This window comes from Vanellus vanellus (assembly GCF_965231255.1).
Source record: "Vanellus vanellus genome assembly, chromosome: 5".
In the NCBI taxonomy this organism is placed as follows: domain Eukaryota; kingdom Metazoa; phylum Chordata; class Aves; order Charadriiformes; family Charadriidae; genus Vanellus; species Vanellus vanellus.
In genome coordinates this window covers 44678950-44699575 of record NC_138910.1, presented here as the reverse complement: position 1 = coordinate 44699575, position 20626 = coordinate 44678950, and the positions used below count along the sequence as shown (strand labels likewise).

General features: G+C 41.9%; 1 protein-coding gene across 1 annotated transcript in view; it reads left to right on the top strand.

The window, feature by feature from the left end:
- NDUFA10 (NADH:ubiquinone oxidoreductase subunit A10) overlaps nt 1-20604 on the top strand; it is a 45781-nt gene extending 25177 nt beyond the window's left edge. Inside the window, exons 9-10 of the mRNA XM_082484091.1 lie at nt 4504-4612; nt 18365-20604. Coding sequence (XP_082340217.1) covers nt 4504-4612; nt 18365-18433 — 178 coding nt within the window. The 3' untranslated portion in view covers nt 18434-20604. The remainder of the gene's footprint in view (nt 1-4503; nt 4613-18364) is intronic.
- The last annotated feature ends 22 nt before the right edge of the window (nt 20605-20626 follow it).

Below are 20626 nucleotides of genomic sequence, written 5' to 3'. Positions count from 1 at the left end.
TCTTTTTATTTGGAACAGTCTAGCCATGAAAAAGTTTGTCATGCTCATCTGTTCAATTTTGTTCATTAATAACTTAGTGTGCCACAAACACTATGTAGTAAATCCTCCAGTACTGTATTTGGCAGGACATCAGACATATAGTTTGAGGTGGTTACTGAAGGACCTTGTATGTGCAGCAACTAGTAATTAAAAAGTTTTCTTAACATTTGTTTAGTTTCTTGGAGCTAGCTAATCCCAGAGCTTGGCTCCTATTTCCTTTATGATCATTTTGCTCTGGTTAAATGAAATGTTGCAACAAGGAAGCATGGAAGTGAATGAGGGAGAGTGACCCTTCATCTCTGTTTTACAGTGTAATCAAGCATGCTTAGCAAAGGGAAGAACTGTCCATGTTTGAATGTCTGTCTTGTCTGATTTCAATAGCAGGACTAGAAGCGCTTGCAAGAGGTGTATTGGACTTGTTTTTGAAACTTTTTGTCATGGACATTCCAAAATCTCATAAACCATTCATTGTAGAACTTCTGGCACTATTAAAGACTGCTTCCTTTAGCACCTTACTTCTCTCTTGCTTCAATTGAAACAGTTCTTTGTAATTTCCTCTTTGCAGTGGCTTTTTATAGATTTGAAGAGCAGTTGTTGCACCTTCTCACCTTCTCTTGCAGACCTGCTTTTCTTGGAAAGCTCTTTTTTTTTTTTTTTTTTTCCTTTCTTGACGTTTATTGTGAGTGTTGTTAACCAAGGGAGTGGCTGTTGTTCACCTTGGGCATGGCATGCTTATTCTGCCTAACCAAATGGTGGAGTCTGAGTCCCTTTGGCAGAAGGTCTGTACATCATTGTCCTGCCTTTGCTAAGCTCTGGAGAAGGTGAGCAAGGACAAAATAACAGGCAAGGAATGACACATGGGGGACACACAGCCTATGGCTGTCCTGTGTGCCTGCTGAATGAGTGCAAGTGCAGAGGAGGTCAGCATGGTAAAATTTAGATACAGGAACCATCTCTCCCACCCAGTTCTATATGCCTGTGGCATGAGTCAGGAGCATTTCTCCTTTCCCCTGCTCTCACAAGCATGGGCAAAATTGTGAGCGTATCACACGCCCACTGGCTCACTTGCATGTGTTGTACCCTACCCACATGAGGCAAGGAAGCTGACTGCAGCAGGGGTTAAGGAGCCCTGTCGGAGGTAATAAGGGTGTGAATAGCAGAGGAATGAATGCCACCCACTTGCTTGGATTCAAACCTGAATGAAACACAATAACCGGTTGGTGAGAAGCTGGTTTCAAGGTGTGTGAGAAAATCTGTTTTCCAGTGGGATGCACCTGCTACTTCTCAATTTACTTTCATGTATAAGTGCAGAATTTAAGTTGATATGCTTTTCTGCTGCTGGCTCTGAGCCTCTTAGACCAGTGAGTTCTTTTAGGTAGGAAGTGTGGTTTTCTAATGCTATGTATTGTTACTTCAATTTTTGTGACACTGCCGACATCAGTTGTTGAGAAATGATGGCTCAGGCTATGCAAACTGGGTTTTTTGTTTGTTTGACTGTTTGTGTTTTTTTTTTTTTCCAAACAGTCTACTTCCTTTAGCCTACCTTGCACCTTAAGCAAATATGTTCATAAGGCTTTTTAATGTTCATTGTGTTGGGCAATCTTGGGACTTTGTTCTGTACAGAGATGAGGGAAAAAGCTAAGATGCCGGGAACAAAATTTCTAGAAAGTCTATTTGGCTGATAGAAGAGCTACAGGACAGCTTGTGATACTTGTGTGTCCTCAGGTTTCTGCAGGTTTCCTGTAAAGTTTGTAACCTGCCTGTAAGGGAAACAGGACTTCTTCCTCTGAAGAGAGGCAGGAATGTGTCAGTCCTAATTCCTCAGTACCTGCTTGCGCGTGTTGTGCTGGACGTAACACATGACATAGGTGCGTAATAGGTGCTTTTGGAGAAGATAAGCTATCCATTGCTGTAACATACTTACTAGCGTGATTCCTGTGTAGCAATGGGAAGAGCTCTAGCTAATAGGATTATGGATGGTTGCAACGATGGTAAGCTAAAATCTAATGTTGCTACAGTACTAGGACCATGCAGTCGCTTACATGCTTGCAGTTAAGTTTGAAATGTCACATGGTCTTATGGGTAGGTAAAGCATGCTCTGGGAAGTTAGGCTACTGCATGATGAGAGCTACTTCAAGAAAATATGGTTAAGTGCTAGAAAATAATAAATAGCGATAATTTTGTGCTCGGGGAGAGAGAAAACTAAGGAAATATCAAAGATGCCTTTAAATGCTTCCTGCTGAGCAGTGAATTAGTTCTGACAAGTGAATGTGGTTTTGTGGTTAAAGATGATGTTGTGGCAGGTGTCTTTGGGTGGTGCTTTTAGTATTCAAAGTTATTTCTTAAGGGGCAGAGCTGAAGCTAGAGGAGCCATCTTTGGTTGCATTAGGTTTGCATTTTTTTGTTATGCAGTGGTTTCTTTGGAGGCAGTGGTTGTGAGCACAAAGAAGTTTCAAGAGCATCAGGTTTTCCATCTCGGCCACTAACTAAAATGAATTATGCCTGCGAATTGTCTCCTACAATTGCCACTTGGCTGAGAGTCATGAAGGAATGGATTATCTGTAGACTAGTTGACTTGACTACTGGGCTCATTTTATGTGTGTCAAGTTATACTTCATATATGCCTGGACAGATTTTATCTGCTTTATCCTACAGACTTGTAAGGGCCAGAACACCTGCTGCTAAATGGCAGAGAGCACTCTCCCATTTCTGTGGGAAGAAGGGATGGAGATGTTTGCTCACTGATAGACAAGTGGATCTTCTGTAGCCTGAGCTCAGCAAGGTCTTTAAACGTTGCCTGCCATGTGATCCTGTTCACATCAAAATTCCTAGTTTGCTGTCTCTGCTTTCTGCACAATGAACATGCAGATTAAAACTCATAGCATCAGCACTGATTACAAGTGTGGTTGCAGGATGGACTGTACTGAAGGAATGAGCAGCTGGTACTTGAAGGGTTGCTTTCTTTCGGGGTCCGTTTATTTTAGTTCCAGGTTAATTAGCAGTGGGTATTAGACCTGATTCCTTCTCAGCAGAACCCCAAGAGAGGAGACTTAACAGGTGCAAATGTGCTTTTCCCAAAGTATGCTGGGATTCAGGAAGAGAACCAGTTGCATCATCAGATCACTGTTTTGGCAAGCTCTTCCGTCCCAGCTTAGTTATTCTAAGCTGTCCTGTAGTGAGAAGATGGGAGACTACTCACAGGAGGGCCAGTGGTAGTATGTCATGAAAAGAGCTGTTGCTGTGTTGGTGAAGAGGCAAAGGAGGACTTATTTTCCTGGCTTCCAGCATGTGAAATGTACATTTAATGTATGTGAAGATAGATAATGCAGTATTTTATAGGAAGCATCTTTGGTGTTCATCCTGCTCTTGTAAAAGGGCATTTATCCTTACCTTCTCCCATCTCAACTTCTACTACATTGCTGTATTTCCTTACTAATTTGTCTGTTGTAGGATAATTTGCGGTGTGCATGTTAGGATACATTACCAGACTAGTTTACTTGTTGAAACTGCTCAGTGCTGTGAGGTAAGGTCCCAAAATTTGTGATTTAGGGAAAAAAAACTAATTGCTTAAAGATGATTGACTTTTGCTCAGGGTATTTACATGTATCTAAATATTTGTAAAGAAGTGCAATTAAATGAAAACAGCACAGTTTGCAGAGTTTCAAGCGTTAAATTTAGAATTTGGTCCCTGTGCACTGCAAATGGATGTGTTTTTCCCCAACTACATATAGGTGGCACTGTTGGTCTAGGTATAATACCACTGTGCAGAAGGTGGCTTTCTAGCAGTTTCGCAGACGTTTTAAATTTGGGGTATTTGAAAGTGCTGGCGCCATGCAGCATAGACTTTTGGTGGATCCTTATATCTGTCCTTGCAGCTCCTGCAGCAAGTGTCCACCAGTTACTCCCAGGCAGGATGCTAGAGGCACAGTCTGCTTCCAAACCCTGTGATTGCCTCAGCGTTGATCTATTTAGGATCGGAATGTGGGGAAGAGCACCACCTTACTTTAATGCTTGTGAGGGTTCATTTGTGAAAACTTATTGAACAGGAGGCAATTAAATGAAGTTAATATAGCAAGATAGTGTGTGGGGTTCCATAAAACCACTGGTTCAACCTTGCTTGTATTGGAAAGCAAAAAGCTGGAAATACCTTATGGAGAAGGTTCCCAGGAATGACAGACCATCTTTGGGCAGGAAGAACCTGGGGGAGGGAATGTAGAAACAGGGAGAAGTTGGAGCAGGAACAAGCTAGAGGCAAAGGGGAAAAAACATAGTACCTGTGTGAGGAAGAAGATGAATACATAATTCATCATAACTAGAAAACAGCCAAAACTTGTGGAAGTACTATTTAACAGAAAAGTATTTCTTTAATATTTGGTCAGACTCTGAATTGATGTTGCTGACTTTGGGGCAGGATGTGAACTAACTGTTCCTTTTTCTTTCTTTTCCATCTTTCTTTCCCCACAGCGTTCAGGACAAAGATGGAGTGCTAGATCCTGCAGCCATCCCTCGCTTCATTCCAGAAATCACAATTGGGGGCAATGAATATGATAAAATCTATTATGAGTATCGATCGGTAAGTAATACTGGAAGGGGAGCAGTTGTATGATAGCCAGGCAACTGTCCCTGCCAAAGTATAAGCGTGTTTATAAGTGTCCTGTGCACGGTCTGGGTGTGAGTCTCATGCACAGGGATAAGCATTTCTAAGAGTAAGGATTTTGCCCAGATCCCCACCTGTTTTGAAGTCTAGCTTCCCCACAAGAGGAATAATGAAGCAAATGGTTTGTTTCGTAAGCTGATTTTCTTTTTTGATCTTTAGATGTGGACTAAAGGATAAGTGGTTTTCATTTGTTTTTGTTTCTCCTGCCCCGATTAGTCTCTGACCTCTGAAATCTAAAATAATCCTTTCAGTCAAACAAGAAAATTAGAAACCCATGGTGACTTCTATAAAGAAGACCGCTTATAAAACTCTGAGGGAGGGGGTGTTTTTTCTGGAGTAGGCTGAGAAGGTACGAATGTTACATTGCTTCTCAAAACTGTTGTTGCTTTAATTAGCGTGTTTCTCTATGCGGGCACATATCCAAAGCCTGTTGTGGCCCAGTGCTCTCTTACACCTCATGCAGGCTCCCACACAGTGTTTTAATTAGCTGGTTGCCTTTCTGGTTCTGGAGACAACGGCTTCCAATTGACTTAGCACTTTGCCCTGTCGCTTATTGTTATTTAGCTGGCATGGGGTCTTGTCACACCATGCGGTGTTTTCCTAAGGCCCAGGTATTATAAATTCTCATTAGAGAAATTACGGAATTGATGGCAATTAATACTGATTAGACAAACTGAAGTTACAGGTGATGTTATATTTTCAAGTTGGGTTGAAATCTCTGCTACTGCTTGGGTTGGTTCTTTTTTCAAGCAATCACTGAAGGCAAAGGAACGAAGGTCTGTATGAATTGTTGTAAACCATGATTTTCATAGTCAGGACGCTATAATTTTTCTCATCGTGAGAAATTTTCTCGTCAGTCTCTTACTGAAATTAAAATGTAAGATACAGGTTTGTGGACTTGTTTGGAAACGCTGAATTACCAATGCTTTCTTCTTGAATAGTCAGTTCAGATGTCCCTGTGAATATTCAACATAATTTGGTCCTCCTCAGCTAACTACGTAGTGGAGAGGCTCCTGGGTTCACGCTGTTCTGCGTCATTTGAGATGTAGTCTTTCCAGCTTGCAGAAGGGGCTAAAGCTAAAGGTTAAAGCAGAAAAAAGCATCTCAGTAGTCCTTGAGGTTGTCTAATGGGTTTGAAAACTCCCTGGTCCATCTGAGAAATTGCTGTCAGGATTTTGTGCTTCTTGGTATCACTTACATTTTTAAGTCCAAAACTTCAAGCTCAGACTCAGGATTTTTTGGAGTCCTTCACTCCAAGAGACATCTGTGCATGTGCAGCACATATTTTAGAAGGATCTGCTGCATGACTTGTCACCAGCATGCAACATCCATCTGTACTGATGGTGCCTTTCTTCCCAAAGATGATAGGGTTTTTCAGCTGAAATGTCACTTTGCAGTGTAGCTGGGAATTATTGAGGCTGCCTGACACACAGCTAGATGTGACCTTGGTGCTGCGTGCTAAGAACCAGGTGTAATACTTCTGAAAGCCTTTTTTTTTCTCTAACTGTGGAACAGCACATTCCTCTTTGTGCTGACAAGAAACTGAGAATGCCCTGGCTCATCAAATAGCTGGCTTCCAGGAAAAATTGTGACTTGCCTTGCAGATGTAGAAAAAGGAATGCTTAGGAGTAGGAATATGAATACCTGGGAAGGAAAGCTAGGTCCTTGGATTGCTCTGCTTAATGCCAGTTAGTTGACAGCAGAAGCTGAGCACTGTCAGTGCAAAAAAAAAAAAAAAAAAAAACAAAACATTGCCAAAATACAGTCTCTCTTCTGCAGGCATGCTCTTAGGCCCTGATTCAGGAAAGTACTGTGGAAAGTGATAATGTCCTTTGGAATAAGGAGGAGTTGTAAATTTCATGAAGCATTCTGTCAAATTCAAGCAATACTAGCTACTCTTTTTCTCTCTTCTGAATGCTTAGACACTTGTAATCCTTCAGGGATGGGGGCACTCTATAGCACTATATAGTGCTGTGGGGACACTCTTTAGCAACGGTGCACAATGCCAAAAGATGCTGAATTTTCCTGCTTCCTGTTAGCTACTGGAAAGGGAAGCGCAAATCCAGCCCCACCTGCCATTTTATGTTCTAAGAATTCAGTTCTTTGTGTTGAAACTTTGAAGACCTGTGTTTTTGCCTCCAACTTTGTTTAGCAAATGAAGATGTAAATTTCTTTGTAGAGCAAGGCTTATATTCGCAGGTGATGAGACCAAACAGTACAGGCACAAAAAGCAGATGAACTTTTAGACATACAAATCTGGGCTACAAGGTTGCTGGGTCTAACAAGAGGGAATCGTAAACCCTTACCTTGTCCATGTTTATGCAGGGATGGTTACAGCTGTGCTACCACTTTTGCATTTGAAGACAGATAAAGATTTCAGGCTCACATGACTTGTAACTAAAGACTTAATTATGGTGTAATTACAGAACTTTAACTTTTCCTTGTGGGAAATACATGCTTTTAAAGTTGGTGTAATGATGTTTACCACATAAATACAATGATTTGCGTAGGGGATTTTTTTCCTCAGCAATCCTATAACTAGTCGTAAATCCTTGATCATACCAATAGGCAGCTAACTGCTGTGCTTTTCAGAGTTGCATGCACACAATTCATGCTGCCTAATAATGGTGGTTTTCAGGGATTTGCAAATTCCAGGCAGAAGCTGTTTATTGTTCAAAATATTCATTAGTCAGAAGCAACCGAGAAGGAGGAGGAAACACTCTTCAGGGTCCAAGATTTTAGTATGTGTGCCTTTTTGCAAAATAATGAGGTAGCCACATACAGCTTTGAATACTAGAAACTAGCTTTTTTATGTATATCCTCAAAATTTTTTTCTGTAAGCATTCTTTTCACATGTGAGGAGGTGGCTCTCTGCCGCCTTCTCTTACCATAAAATCATCTGGCAGGATTCAGCCATTCTGTTCAGGCATTCATAAACCTTTAAAGATGCTCTTCTGGCAAGGGAAAAGTAACCTTTTAGTCGGGTTCTGTAGATCAGAGATAAGCATGTTCATTCTTAAGTGAAGCAATATTATTTTGGGAACTGGCAGACTAGTAAAGACTTGACTACTCTCTTAACAACTGCTGTATCTCTCTGCTTTCTTCCAACTGCGTGCAGTCCCCACAGATAATGCTCCAAACTCCATGTGCGCCCTGCAAAGCTGGAGCACTTAGGCAGATGTGTTTGCAGAGAAGATGAAAACAAATGGTTCTGTTTAATGGAATCAGTGTACTTAAATAATGTACTTATGTACTTCACACTCCCGAATGCTGTTGGCAAGTCCTGCTGAATCTTCTAGGGGTGGTGAAAAAAGGCATCTTTTACGTGTGTGCTCTTTTCTGTATACATAAAAGTGCAGCTGTCTAAGATTCATATTCAAGTCATCACCTACATCTTTACCTCTGAAAACAAAGCTGGAGAACTTTAAAATAGTCTTTGCCACCTCTCCCTTCACTGCAGATCATAAGGAAATGATCGGTATTTCATTTATACAAACTTGGTGCTTAAAAATACAAACAAATCAGTGGGCTTGCTTATCACAAGGTGTACCAAAGCCTGGAGTTCAGTGCTTGCTGGTGTTCACTCCAGGCATTAGAGTGGAGAATACCTTTCCTAGAACAGGTAAAAGCAAAATGGTTAAAACCTAGTCTCCTTTCTCATGTCATCAGCCCTAGCAGAAAGCATTTGTGCTAGCCCACTTGCCTGGACCCTGGTTCATATAACCCAGCTCCTCTCTTTTGTCCAGTGGCTTGTCCCAATATCTTTAGACACACCTCTAAGGAACCCTGAAGAAGAAGAGGCCTGTTTTCAGTAGTATGTTAAGAAGTGTGGCTTGCATCTGATGCTGTAGGATTTGTTTGGGGTTTTCTTCCTTATCCTTTCTTTGGGGTGTAAGTGGGAGGGATATCCCATTCTCTTTATAGTGTGCTGGGATTTTTTAAGTATATGTGCTGGTATATTAAAGTATGTATATTAAAGAAAACGAACAAATGCTTGGGCACACAGATTCTTTTTCAGACAAGACAGGCCTAGGCACCTAGAAGTTCCTTTTGTACTAAGGCAATCCCATATCAAAATGTTGTATCTCTTGTTAGTCTAACTTACACAATTAGAAAAAAGCAAGTCAGGGATGTGTACCTTACCCTCGAAGCAGACAATGTGTGATAAATTCTTTGAAGAATTTATTCCATACTCTTGAACTACCTTCAGAGATGCTTTCTATCCCAGTATGATTTCCAGTTCCAGTGAGTCCACATGCCTGTGTGTAAGGCTGCTTAGATCAGTTTTAGTTGTCGTCTTTCAATCTGAAGTGTCCTTTTGCTCTTGCATTGAAATGGTGAGCCACATGCTTCCCTTCCTTTCTTTACCCTCTTACTGCTTCTTCCCACCATGCACTGACTTTTTGCTGATCCTAGCACACTTCAACCTCCATCCCCTGGCTCCTTTGCTTGATGGTTCTCATTGTCCCTCCTTTGAACCATCTAATTGTGCAATATACTTTTCTGTGGCACATGTGCCATATTCACCATGTGAAGAAAGCAGAAACTTATTTGGCAGTCGTAGTGTTTCTGTTTTGTCCATCCTTGTCAGTCCAGTCAGCTCCTCATCCTCCTCCCTTCTGCCCCAGGACCTGGAATTGTGTGGCTGGCAGTCCCCTGCAGTCTTGCATAGCAGCAAGCGAAGAAGAGGCAACAGGGTGGAGGGGAGGAGAGCCCCATGCTTTTTGTTACCCTCTGTTTCATAAGGATGCAACCTTTTGAGGGGAAATCCTCAAGTGTGCAATGTCTTCTGTGCCTCCAGTTATTTAGGTAGTTGCAGGGAAGTAGCTGTAACACGGTGAGCTTTTGAGTGATGGGAAGGTGGGCCTGTAACATTAGTTAACTCTCTGCCTCACAACCCAAAAATAAGAATATTGTAAGAGCATGTGTTTACAATGTGAATATCATAAACTAGCCCAAAAAGGGAGAACATTAAGGGAATACTTTCCCCAGCTTTGGTGTGGCCCAAGTTGCATGTGAAGTGCAGCCCTGACACTTCTTGGAGGCTGTAGTTGCAAGGGGCTGAAGACAGCTGCTGGCAAACAGGGGAGTTGGGAAGTCCTTTTACTTTCCCATCTCCTCTGAGAGTGTAGAGCGCTCCTGGCTCACACGCAAATCCCCTGTTTAAACACTCCAAACTACAAAAGAAATACTTGAGCTTTCAGGAAGCCAGAGTCTGGATCAACAAAAGGGAGTGTTGTGTCAAAATTTGACGCTTTGAGGTTTAATATGGTGATACTGCATGGCGGGGTCCTCAGCCTCTTGGCCTCTGGCTCTAGATTTTGGGTTACAAGAAAAGCTACAGGCTACTAAAAAAATCCTTTGACCAATTCTACTTGTATGCACAGAGGACATTACCCATGCGTACATAAAAAGTACAACTATGGCAATAAGCCTTATCTAAGCCATGAATTGTCTTCCGTAGTACTCTTGCCTTTGTAGAAGTGCAGAGGTTAGGATATCTTTGTTCTCCATGTTTGTGATTGTATCAAAGACAGCTGCTATGGTAACAATATTCAGTTTTCTTTCTCCCGCCATTTTTTATTGGCTTGATGAAGTTTTCATTTTATTTTTTTAGGATCAAGGTCTCCCTTCCTAATTCTTATTTTAATGGACATGTTTGACAGCTATAATGCCCAGCCCTGTCTGCTCTTGAGTCCAGGAAGGAATGAAACAGACACACAATAAGTCAGAAAATGCTGAATTTAAGGGTTTTTTTCTGCTTTATCTCTGCAAAAATATTTTTAGCCCTTTCTAAAGTAACAAGATTGTTGCCTAGCTAATTATCAGTGAGACAAGAAGAACCTGAAGAATAACTAAAACCTAGGAATGATGAAGTTGTGCCTGAAGAGTACTTGGAAAGAGGTGGGAATAGGCATGTGATCTGCTTATCTTCTAGTCTCCTCCACTCTTGCTGATCTTGTATGTACGGAGAGAGCATAAGAAGTTTGTTCAGCCCCTCTTCTGCTTTAGAAATGCGTATCTTCTCTACCCTGCTTCCCTTGAAAAATATCATGGGCAATTTGCATGAATATCTATCCCAGATATGGGGGGGTAAGGGACCTGAGAGACATCGGGACTATCTCAAATCTTGGTCCTGGTACTTGTGTCTGCTTTGTTTTAGATGACAATCCATGCTTTTCCAGGCACTGGGTGCCTGTGTAAATCAAAAAGACAGTAAAATCCCACTGTCATTAAACTAATCCATTTCAAATTTGAGTCTGCCACTGAGCCCTATAAAAGAAAACACTATTTTTTGTGGGAGCACATTCTCCGTCTCCCAAACCCCTCTCAATCCCATACTCATGTAGGAGTGTGATTCCGAGGGTAGATCTCTATTATATAAAGAAAAATAAAATAATAATAAAAAACCAAGGAAAACTAGCTCAGAAGAAAGATCTTTTGTCAGCGATTAAGCAAAGTGGAGGAAAGTTGCAAGTGAACTGCTCCTACTCCACTCTTCTGCATCTCCTAGGAAACTTTAATTAAAAAAAAATCCAGCCCTCAGAGGATAGTTTCATCATGGTATCTTATATTGAAAATCATGCTGTAGATCAGGAAAAGATTTTGGCAAATCTGTAACAAGGATACTTGGATTTATTTCTGGCTCTCCCCTGCTTTGCTCCAGCTTCTCAGGGGTGACATCTCCATGGGTCTTAAACTCTGAAATAGTGTCAGTTTGAGGTGTTTAACTGTGCAGGTGTGGTGGTACAATTTTGGCTGGCATGGCATTAGTGTGGTGTTTTCCTTATTTCCTGATAGTATTTTTCTGCTGTGCCTTTGGGCTTTTTAGTGTACTGCCATTGCTAAGACCTGCTGCTACTTTGGGTAACATGACATAAGGAAAGCTATTGTAAGAGGCTTTTTGCATTTTACCTGTCCAGTGAGAAAAGCAAGTCTGCAGTTAGTATAACACTTTATAGAAACATACAATGGTTTAGGTTGGAAGAAACCTTGAAGATCATCTAGTTTCAACCCCCCTGGCATGGGTAGGGACACCTCCCACTAGACCAGGTTGCTCAAAGCCCCATCCAACCTGGCCTTAAACACCTCCAGGGATAGGGCATACACAACTTCCCTGGGCAACCTGTTCCAGTGCCTCACCACACTCAAAGTGAAAAATGTCTTCCTAATATCTAATCTAAATCTACCCTCTTCCAGTTTAAAGCCACTCCCCCTCGTCCTATCATTACATGCCCTTGTAAAAGGTCCTTCACCAGCTCTCGTGTAGTCCCCCTTTAGGTACTGGATATAGTTACTTGACTTTTTCCTGTGGTAGGTTTGCACTCTGTAGTGGGTAACTGGCATTTCTAACATGTTCTTTGCTGAGAAAAACTAAAGTAGATATCATTTTGCCACTGTGGAGAATAGTCACTAGGGCCAAGTAGGCACTGTGCAAAAGAGCTGCAACAAAATATTTAGCAGTACTCTGTTACGTATTTATTCTTGGCTGTCCTGCAAAAGCAAGGCTAGAGGTATGCATTAGATTCTTTATGGTGTCTGCAGTTGTTCAAGTTGCAAGTCACATTAATTTTTATAAAATCAGATTCCTGCTTAAACTCAGTTAGGTTGCTGAAATAAAAAATACTTGAGCTTTAAAGAAATATGCTGTGTCTTTCTTAAGGATGCCTCTCTTTCCAAAAGATTTCTACTGTCTTGTCTGTCTCTTTGATGAATGAGTGAAGGGTAGGACAACATTCATTGAACAATCTCAGCAAATTTGAATTGTTTTAACCTCAATTCAGTAAAGCCTTTGAATACTTTTGTTACTTGGGCTATAATGAATGTTAACAGCATTAAGAATGGCAGGACTTGAGCTGTAAACAAACATCTATCTATGCCAATCCTTTGGAAACCAAACCATATACACCTTGATGTGTGTTTGGGGGGTATTACACCTCCCTCCTCTCTTTTATCTGTCGATCTGGAACATAGGAACCAAACCCTTCCAGCATACAGCCAGTATATGAAGCTACACATTCCTAGATTCTCTCAAATTTTAGCTGTGTGCCAACAGCAAATGTTGACAATAAACTTCTGGAAGACAGGATTTCTACTGGAAAAAACAGGAGTCTTTGCTAACAGCAGTGATGGAAGGTGCTATTATTATGCTTGTTATAAACAGCCACTAAATGAAGAGGTTTGGATATTGATGAATGACCCCATGGTTGCAGAGTAATGACTCTGTTTTTAAGTGCTCTTTGATCAACGCTGCTCAAAACGTGCTATTTATAGATCTATTTTAGCTGTGAAGCCTGGCCATTAGTAGAAAGCAGTGCAGAAATAGCAGGGGAAAAAATGGTAATTCTTTTTGCTCCTGAAATCTTGGAAAACAAGACAGACTTTAAACTGATGGATGTAGACCTCTTCAGATTGTTAAAGCTCTCCAGAGCTCTACCTGCACATTTCTGGTTTGAAATTATTGTGAGAAGCTATGAAATGCAGCCGCAGTGTATAGCAAACAGCTGGCTGAAGCTGTTTGTTGCTACTCTGCAGCCTATACCACTTTATAGGGCTTTTCATCATGTTTATAGTTTTGACAGACACTTCTGTGGCAGAGCTCTTAATTTAACTGATGAGATGATCTTGTTTTCATCTTTTTACTGATGCTCTTTTAAAGTTGAGTAGTTTCATTCTTCTGAGCTGGCTCTACCTTTGGATACAGTTCATTTCATTAGTTTCATGCTCTGTGCGGTGGATTTTATCACATACTTCTTGAAATAATCCTTGCTGCCAACTTTAAGTTCTGCACAGTGTAATGCAGCAGACTAAGACTTGATTCTGTCTTATCCATTTCCATGGAGTGGAAAAATCTGTTACTTGGCAGTACCCTTGCAGGCTTGCGTTTACCTCCTGCTGCAGGGATGCATGTGAGCTGTTGAGCTTGTCTAGTGGGATCTCTGTTCCTGTTTGCTTGGCCAGTGTGCTGCTTCAGTTGTAAGCTCTTGAGGGCAGATACTTAATTCTTGTGTTGCAAAGGCTGTGTCTAGATAGTTGCTGATAACAGCATGGCTTTTCTTACTTTTCCAGGGAAAGAGGTTCAGCTTTGGTGTGATGGTCAACTGGTTTCTCTGCCACTTGGTGCTGGACAAATCTGTTTGTGGCCTATACGTCTCTTTAGGCTGATGTCAGTGAAGGATCTAAGAGGGTTTGAGGGGATTTTATTTGACCCTGTATGCTACTCCTTTTACTTGCCTGTTGAAATGTGTTGTTAATAATTAATCATGTGCAATAGGATGCACTACTATTATTTTTAACGTGGCCATGAAATGACACATTTTTTTTTTTTGGTTTTACTCGAACGTGATTTGAAGGTAACACATGTGGAGTGTTCCTGTGAACGTGCCAGCCACTTGCAAATGATGTGGCCTTGCTGATTTTTCATTGCAGTTCTGACTGGGAAACTTACTTGTAATGCACAAGTCTTGTGAAAAATGCAAGACTTACAAGTACTTGCCTGGTTTCCCATTGAGGTCCACTGAATTTTTTGTGTTAGCAGTATCCTTCAGCAAGGAGTCCTTCAAGCCATTGGCTTTGTTTGATGGGACCATCTTATACTGGAAGAGACAGTGAATCAGTCCCTCTGTGTTCTCCCAGCTTCTGGCAAGATAGAGCTTTGTCCTGTCTCCCTTCCATCATCTCTTTTCTAGACTGGACAGTTTACATCTTCTGGCTGCGATACCAGCAGCCTCAGGGCTGCCCACTTGTTCACATCCCTGTCCTTGTGCTGGCTAAGCAGCTGTGGGCAGAACAGGCTGGGAACTTCAGCTGGGTGCAGTTTGGAGCACCAGCTTAACCATTTGTTACCTCCAAAAGGAGCACATCTCACTATCTGCCCTGTATCCCCAGGTGTTTCCTGGTGCTCCCACCACTATTCTTTGCAGTGGTCTGGTATGCAGTGGTCTGGCTCTGACTGAGCCTGCAGAGTCACTGAAAACTAACTCGCCCAGAAGGAGTGAATAGCTTCTTGCTGGGCGAGGGCGTTGATGGAGCTTATGGAATGATCCAGCAAAGCTGCAGAGCTGGCTTGGACTGTGCAGCAGAGAGATGAGAAGGTGGATACCGTGGGACCTCTTGTTAGCATCATGCTGTTCAGTCCATTCAGCCACGCTGTGCAACATCACTGCAACGCTTTTTATTTGGCTGTTTTAATCCCGGCTCCTCGTGATGTTGAACGAACGCTTGTTCTGGCAGGAGGTAGGCATGCGAGGAGTTAGAGGGGAGGCAGAATAATGCAAGAACAGGAATGACTTCTGTTCCAGTAATTTTCAAAATGCTCAATAAGTGCTAAAAGATCACCAGCTTCCTCCCCTCTGGGACAGGCGTACTTTGTTCCTAGTCAGGTACCTTTTTTGCTATGGATGCGGCTGTAAAAAGTGAGCTTTGAAGAGCCCGTTCTTGGGAAGTCATCTGCATCACCTGTACCTAGTGCAGATAGTGGGCAGAAGATAAATTCACATCATTCTGCTTGCTGTGTAATATTGTAATATGGGATTTGTTTACTGTGCCTTCCTCTTCCCATTTTTGGGGCTATTTTGAAAGCCTGGCTGTAACATATACCAATACTTGACTGCTTCTGCCAAGGCCCACTGTGAATGATGGAGTATGGATGAATGCTTATTATACAATTCACTTTGATGTATTGCATGTCTTTAACCAAAGGCACATGGGGAATTTGTTTTGGACAATGAATTTGAATTCTGTTGGGACTGATACTGTATCTTTTAAAGAGGGCAGATTTACCCAGAAATAAAACTGTAAACTCTGTTTTCCCAGAGAGCTCCTGTTGCTTTAATAATCTAGTTATCTAGCAATCTCTTGAAGTATCAAAGGGCCAATTAGGTGCTGCCTGGAGAGGACTGGGGAGAGCTGGTTTTGTGCTAGAACTAATAGATACAGGCTGGTCACAGCAGGTCTGATGTCCTCCCTGCAAACTTGCAGGGCAGAGATAGTAATCATTTATTTTCATCTTGCATCTCTTTGCTCAGCGGGAGTAACTTTTAACAGGACTGCATGGTTTCTTCTGATATTTAGACAAGACATTAAAGACAACTTTAAATGAAAAACTTCAGGAGAAACTGATCAAGAATGGCTTGTAATGGCTTGTGACAAGGCAAGATGGGGAATATCTCATGAAGGAGGTAGAAGTCTTCTGTTAGCTTGATGTTTTAGGGAAAGAAGTGTCATATTTTCTGACCTTCAAATAAAAAAAGAAAGAACCCCTCCCACCTTCCTCAAAACAACAGGCTTCATCCTGTGTTAATTAGCTGGTTTTGTGGCCCAAGTATAGATTTCATCAAGACTGGGTCTTGCTTCTCTCTGCAGGGGCAGCTCTCAAACAGGATACTCTTACAGTTTTTTGAAAGGAAAAATCATCAGGACAAGTCAGGGGTACTTTGTGAAACCAGCGTTTGTGTGGAGAGGAGCAGATGATCTATGCTTAATGCCAGCGGATAGCTTATTTTTAAAGGAAGGATTTTATTATAGCATCTCTGCTTGCTTCAGATTTTCTCACAAAACTCATTTACTTTTCCTGGTGGTTTCCTTCTTGATTCCAATGTTGTATCTCAAAGATGAATGCTGTGTTTTGTCTCTTTTTCATTCCTGGAGATAGGAAGAGAGGTTCTGGAGACAGACTCTGCTTTTGGAGCTAGGACCTAACCATCTGGCACTTCAGGTCGTGGTTGGTACTCTCTGAAGGGGACTGCTTTAATACCTGAGACTCAGAGGTTGAAATGTATGTACATTGGTTTCCTCCATAGGATCACTCAGTTCAGAGTAATTGCCAAAGCAGCTACTTTACGCATTGATCTGTCACTGGCAGCTTTTGTTCCCGTGGCTTAGTTATCTAGCAGGTACAGAGCTTGTTTTATGTTTATTCAGGCTGAAACTGCACTAAAAATTTGTGTTGCTTTTGCAAAGCAAAAGGAGACTATTTTGATGACAGTGTTGTTGGCATACTTGTGGTGAGTCTTCTGTCACATAAGCATGCTTTTGCAGACCTGATGCAGCCTGCTTCACCTGGAGGAGCACTTTCCTCGCCTGCAGAAGAGAGCACATACGCTGTGTAAGGGGAGTTTGCTATTTTAGCCGTTCCGGCAGGCTTTCTCTTGTTGTCTTTTGTGCTGCGTCTGTGATCCTTAAAATGGCTGCTACTTGAACAGTTTCTTTTCCCAAATCTTTAAAGCTGAAGGTAGAACAGCTTGGCTGCTGAATTTTTGTGTCTATAGTGTTGCCTGAGTGCTCTTGTGATGTGGCTGCACACGGCAGCAGGCTGAGAGGGCCAGGCCTGGCATTCCATCCCAATGCACAGTCTTCACAGCTGTGCATGTCTTCTTCCTCCTGAACCCTGTGGAAGGCTTTGGTTGTAGGACATCTGTTTGGCTAGTTAGATGGACTACCAGGAAAGGGGTTGTGTGCTTCAGTCTCCCATGTGTTTTCACAGACTTGGAGGTAGCAGATCCTTGTCTCTAGGTCTAGATGCACAAATGCCAAGACTCTGATTAGGCTACTGCTATTCACCTCCATTTCCTGTTATCTCAGTGACAACTTTCTTTCCTGGTGAGGGTGCAGACCCTCCAGCTTTCCTAGTACATCTGATGTCCTCCTCCCAGTACTCCAGTCCATCCAGCCTCTCTTTCTGCAATGTGTTTCTTGGTTTGCTAAGCTCGAACATCTCCTTGTATGATCCTCTCTTGACCTGTACAGCCAGCCCAAGCTCTTGAGATGCTGTCAGAAGGAAAGGCTTCCTGCTGTGGTCCCCAGCTCTCTGCTGTCTTGCGTACAGCAACATGCAACAACTGTACAGAGTGGTGACTTCATGCAGCATCACGGTGGTTCCCTGAGCCGTGGTTTGGGAACCATGGGTACAGAAAGGCACACAGGCTAACCTGTGTGTCCAGGCTGCCTAGGTGGAGGGTACTCCCAGCAGTGTTAAAGGTCTGTGCATAAGAGTTGCAGACTGAAAGGTCAGCAAGGTTCAGAGGCAGCAAGTGAAGGCTGTTGCTTAGGTCTCAGGGTACCAGTGAAATTTAGGTATGGGGTTCGAGAAACTTCAGTTTTTCTAGGAAGTAGTGGTTTCTGGCTTTGCTTATGAAGACAGGCAGGTATTGCTTTTGCTTTAATAAAGTTCAGCTCTTGAAGGCTAAATATGCAATTTCATTTAAATGGTTTAATTTAATGTAGTAATTAACTCGGTATTTCATGCATGAAATATTTCATGTATTTAATAATGTGTTCCTATTTTGGCATCAGATTCTACTGACTGATTCAATTTCTGTATTACATGCTATGATTAGAGGGGTCATCTCTTACTAAAACTGGGAACTGGGGTATGTAGAGGAGAAGAATTGGATGAATCCAGGTGGGATATGCTGTTGTGCTGTTGACATATTTGTCTAGTTTTTATATACACTATGACATAGTTGGTTTTGTGCCCCCCACATCCAGCTGCACAGCTCAAATTTTTCAGAGGGACTGATTTTTCTACAAGTGCTAATCATTATGTTCTATAAAAGTATTTCATGTTGCATTTCTGCAGATACCACAAGGTACTTCATAACAAATCTAAAAATTTCTATAAAGAGTGAAAAGAGAAATATTTCTGACTGAACTTTCTGCTTTCTCCAGCTTCCTGGCCGCAATTTTAGGCAAGGCTACAATGCTGATGTTGGTGACAAGTGGATCTGGCTGAAATGAGATCTGCCTCCCCTTGGAGTCCTAACTGTGATGGACCACAGAACTTGAGTGAAGAAGAACCTGAGTTCAGCCTACCTGCTCCACATCAATTGTGTAGTGCAAAGGAGTGCTGGTTAAGTCATCTTCCAGCTACAGCATAACAGAATAGACTCCTAGAAGGCAAATCACTTTATTCTGGTTTGTTCTTCCCTGACAAATTCAGGGTGCTTTGTCTTTGGATGTTTGACAGTCAATGTGTGATAGCAAAGTGATCTGGTGTTACAGGGGCAGACTTAAGATCAGTGCTGAACTTTCTCTTCATCAAGACTTGTGGCATATTATACAGGATTATTGTTGTTTTGCTGAATCAAGAGAAATTAAACCTGCATCTTTCTGGCTCTCACAAAGTTAACTTCTTGCTATGTCATGCATGTTTTGTTAGTTTCATTAGAAGAGTTCACATGCTAAAAAACTGTGCTTGCATCATATTCTGAAAGCCTCTTACTGGACATCACCATCAAAGCAGGCAAGCATAAAAAAATTCATTGAAAGAAGGAAATAAGTGTTGATCTGAGTTTAAACAGTGAAATATCTGTACTTAAAAGTATAAAAAAATTATTCAAAATGATTGCCAGCAGTTGTACTCATAGCTGCTTTCTTTGAATGGAAGCTATAGATCAAAATGTTTGTTGGGTATAAAAGACAAACGTAACTATTATTTTTGCAAGTCCCTGAAAGTCCAAGCTGGAGTTCTTTTTAAAGAAATTACTCATTTGGTATTAGTTAGTCACAGAAATGAGGCACCTTGGCATTGGTTCAAGCAACACTGTCCAGATTTAGTCTGCAGTAATTCTGTATTTCCAGCCAGGGGCTAACTACTTCAATCACTGGGTAAAAGTGCTGCCAGGCACTGCCCTGAATAGGGCAATTCCTTTGAATTAAGCAGCAAAGTCTTGCCCATGCCCCTTCCCATATCAAAACTAGTATGAAAAGACTCCTTTAACCAGAGCCTTGGGGGCCTGGTTAGGTACTGTAATAAATGAGCAGCGGGATAGAAATGTAGAATGTCTCACTGGTCTCTTAACTCTTTGTTTCCATGTTTTATGGCTTTAGAGTTTCATCTCTGGTTGCAATAGGACTGACTCTCATGCCCTTGTGCCACCCTGCGCTAATGCAGCTGTTGGCTTCACAATGACAAGCAAGTGCTGGGGTGTAAGGCCAGCACTGTGCCTTGGACTTCTGTGAAAATGCAGCAGAACTGGTGTAGTCAGTCCTGTGAGGCTGTGCATTTTTTTTGAACTTTGCAAGATCCATGTGCGTTTTCACCTTCTGGAAGCTGGTTATCAGGCCACTGGACCTACGCGTGTTGCAGCTCAGCAGTGTGCTTCCTTATCCCATGTCTCCTCCAGGAAGGTGTATCTTAGTGCCTGAGGATCTGCCAGCCCAAATCACTCTTGTCTTCTCCTATGCAATGGGATCCTGAGCAATTAATGTTAGCTTTTCTTTGCCTGTCCAGAGTGTCATTTTGCAGCAGTCACTAATACGTGTGGAGATGAAAAGAACATCTGCTGTGGCTTTAACTTCCCTTTGGAGAAGTCCAGATCTGTTTTTACAGGTGTCCTCCATCTTGGTATTGCTGTGTTCTCCAGGTGCTGTAATTCACTTGGCAATATGCATGCAATGTGATGTCAGATCTCCTAGAAAGGCATTTGGTGCTGTGAGTAGTGCTGGTGAAGCTGTTGTGTTCAACTTTGCCATAGTGGGGCACAGTGGGGTACAGAGCATTTCTAAGATCCTTCCCTGCCTGCTCCAACAGCACACTGAGCTGAGCTGAGCTTTGGATGTAAAGAAGTTTAATTCCAGTCAGGAAAAGCAGTGTTGGCTTGTATGGCAAGCAATGTGGTGTGATAAAATGCATGTTGAGCATACTTTTATCCCAGTTTTAACTCTGATTTAAAAGTAAAACTGTTTATAAACTATATCTGTGAAGGAAATAACTTTCTCTCCCCTTGCTGTAGGAAGAAGCATTAGTTGTATTTTTTCTCTTCCCTCCTTCCCACTCCCAACACCTCAAAAAAAAATCTCCTAGCAAACCAGCTGTAAAATTTTTGGATTTTGAAGACTATACTGTGCCAGTTGGATGAATTTATCTCCAGTGTTTTGTTAGATTGGAAAAGATAAAATGCTCAAGCCCTCTCCGCACTTCTGTGTAGG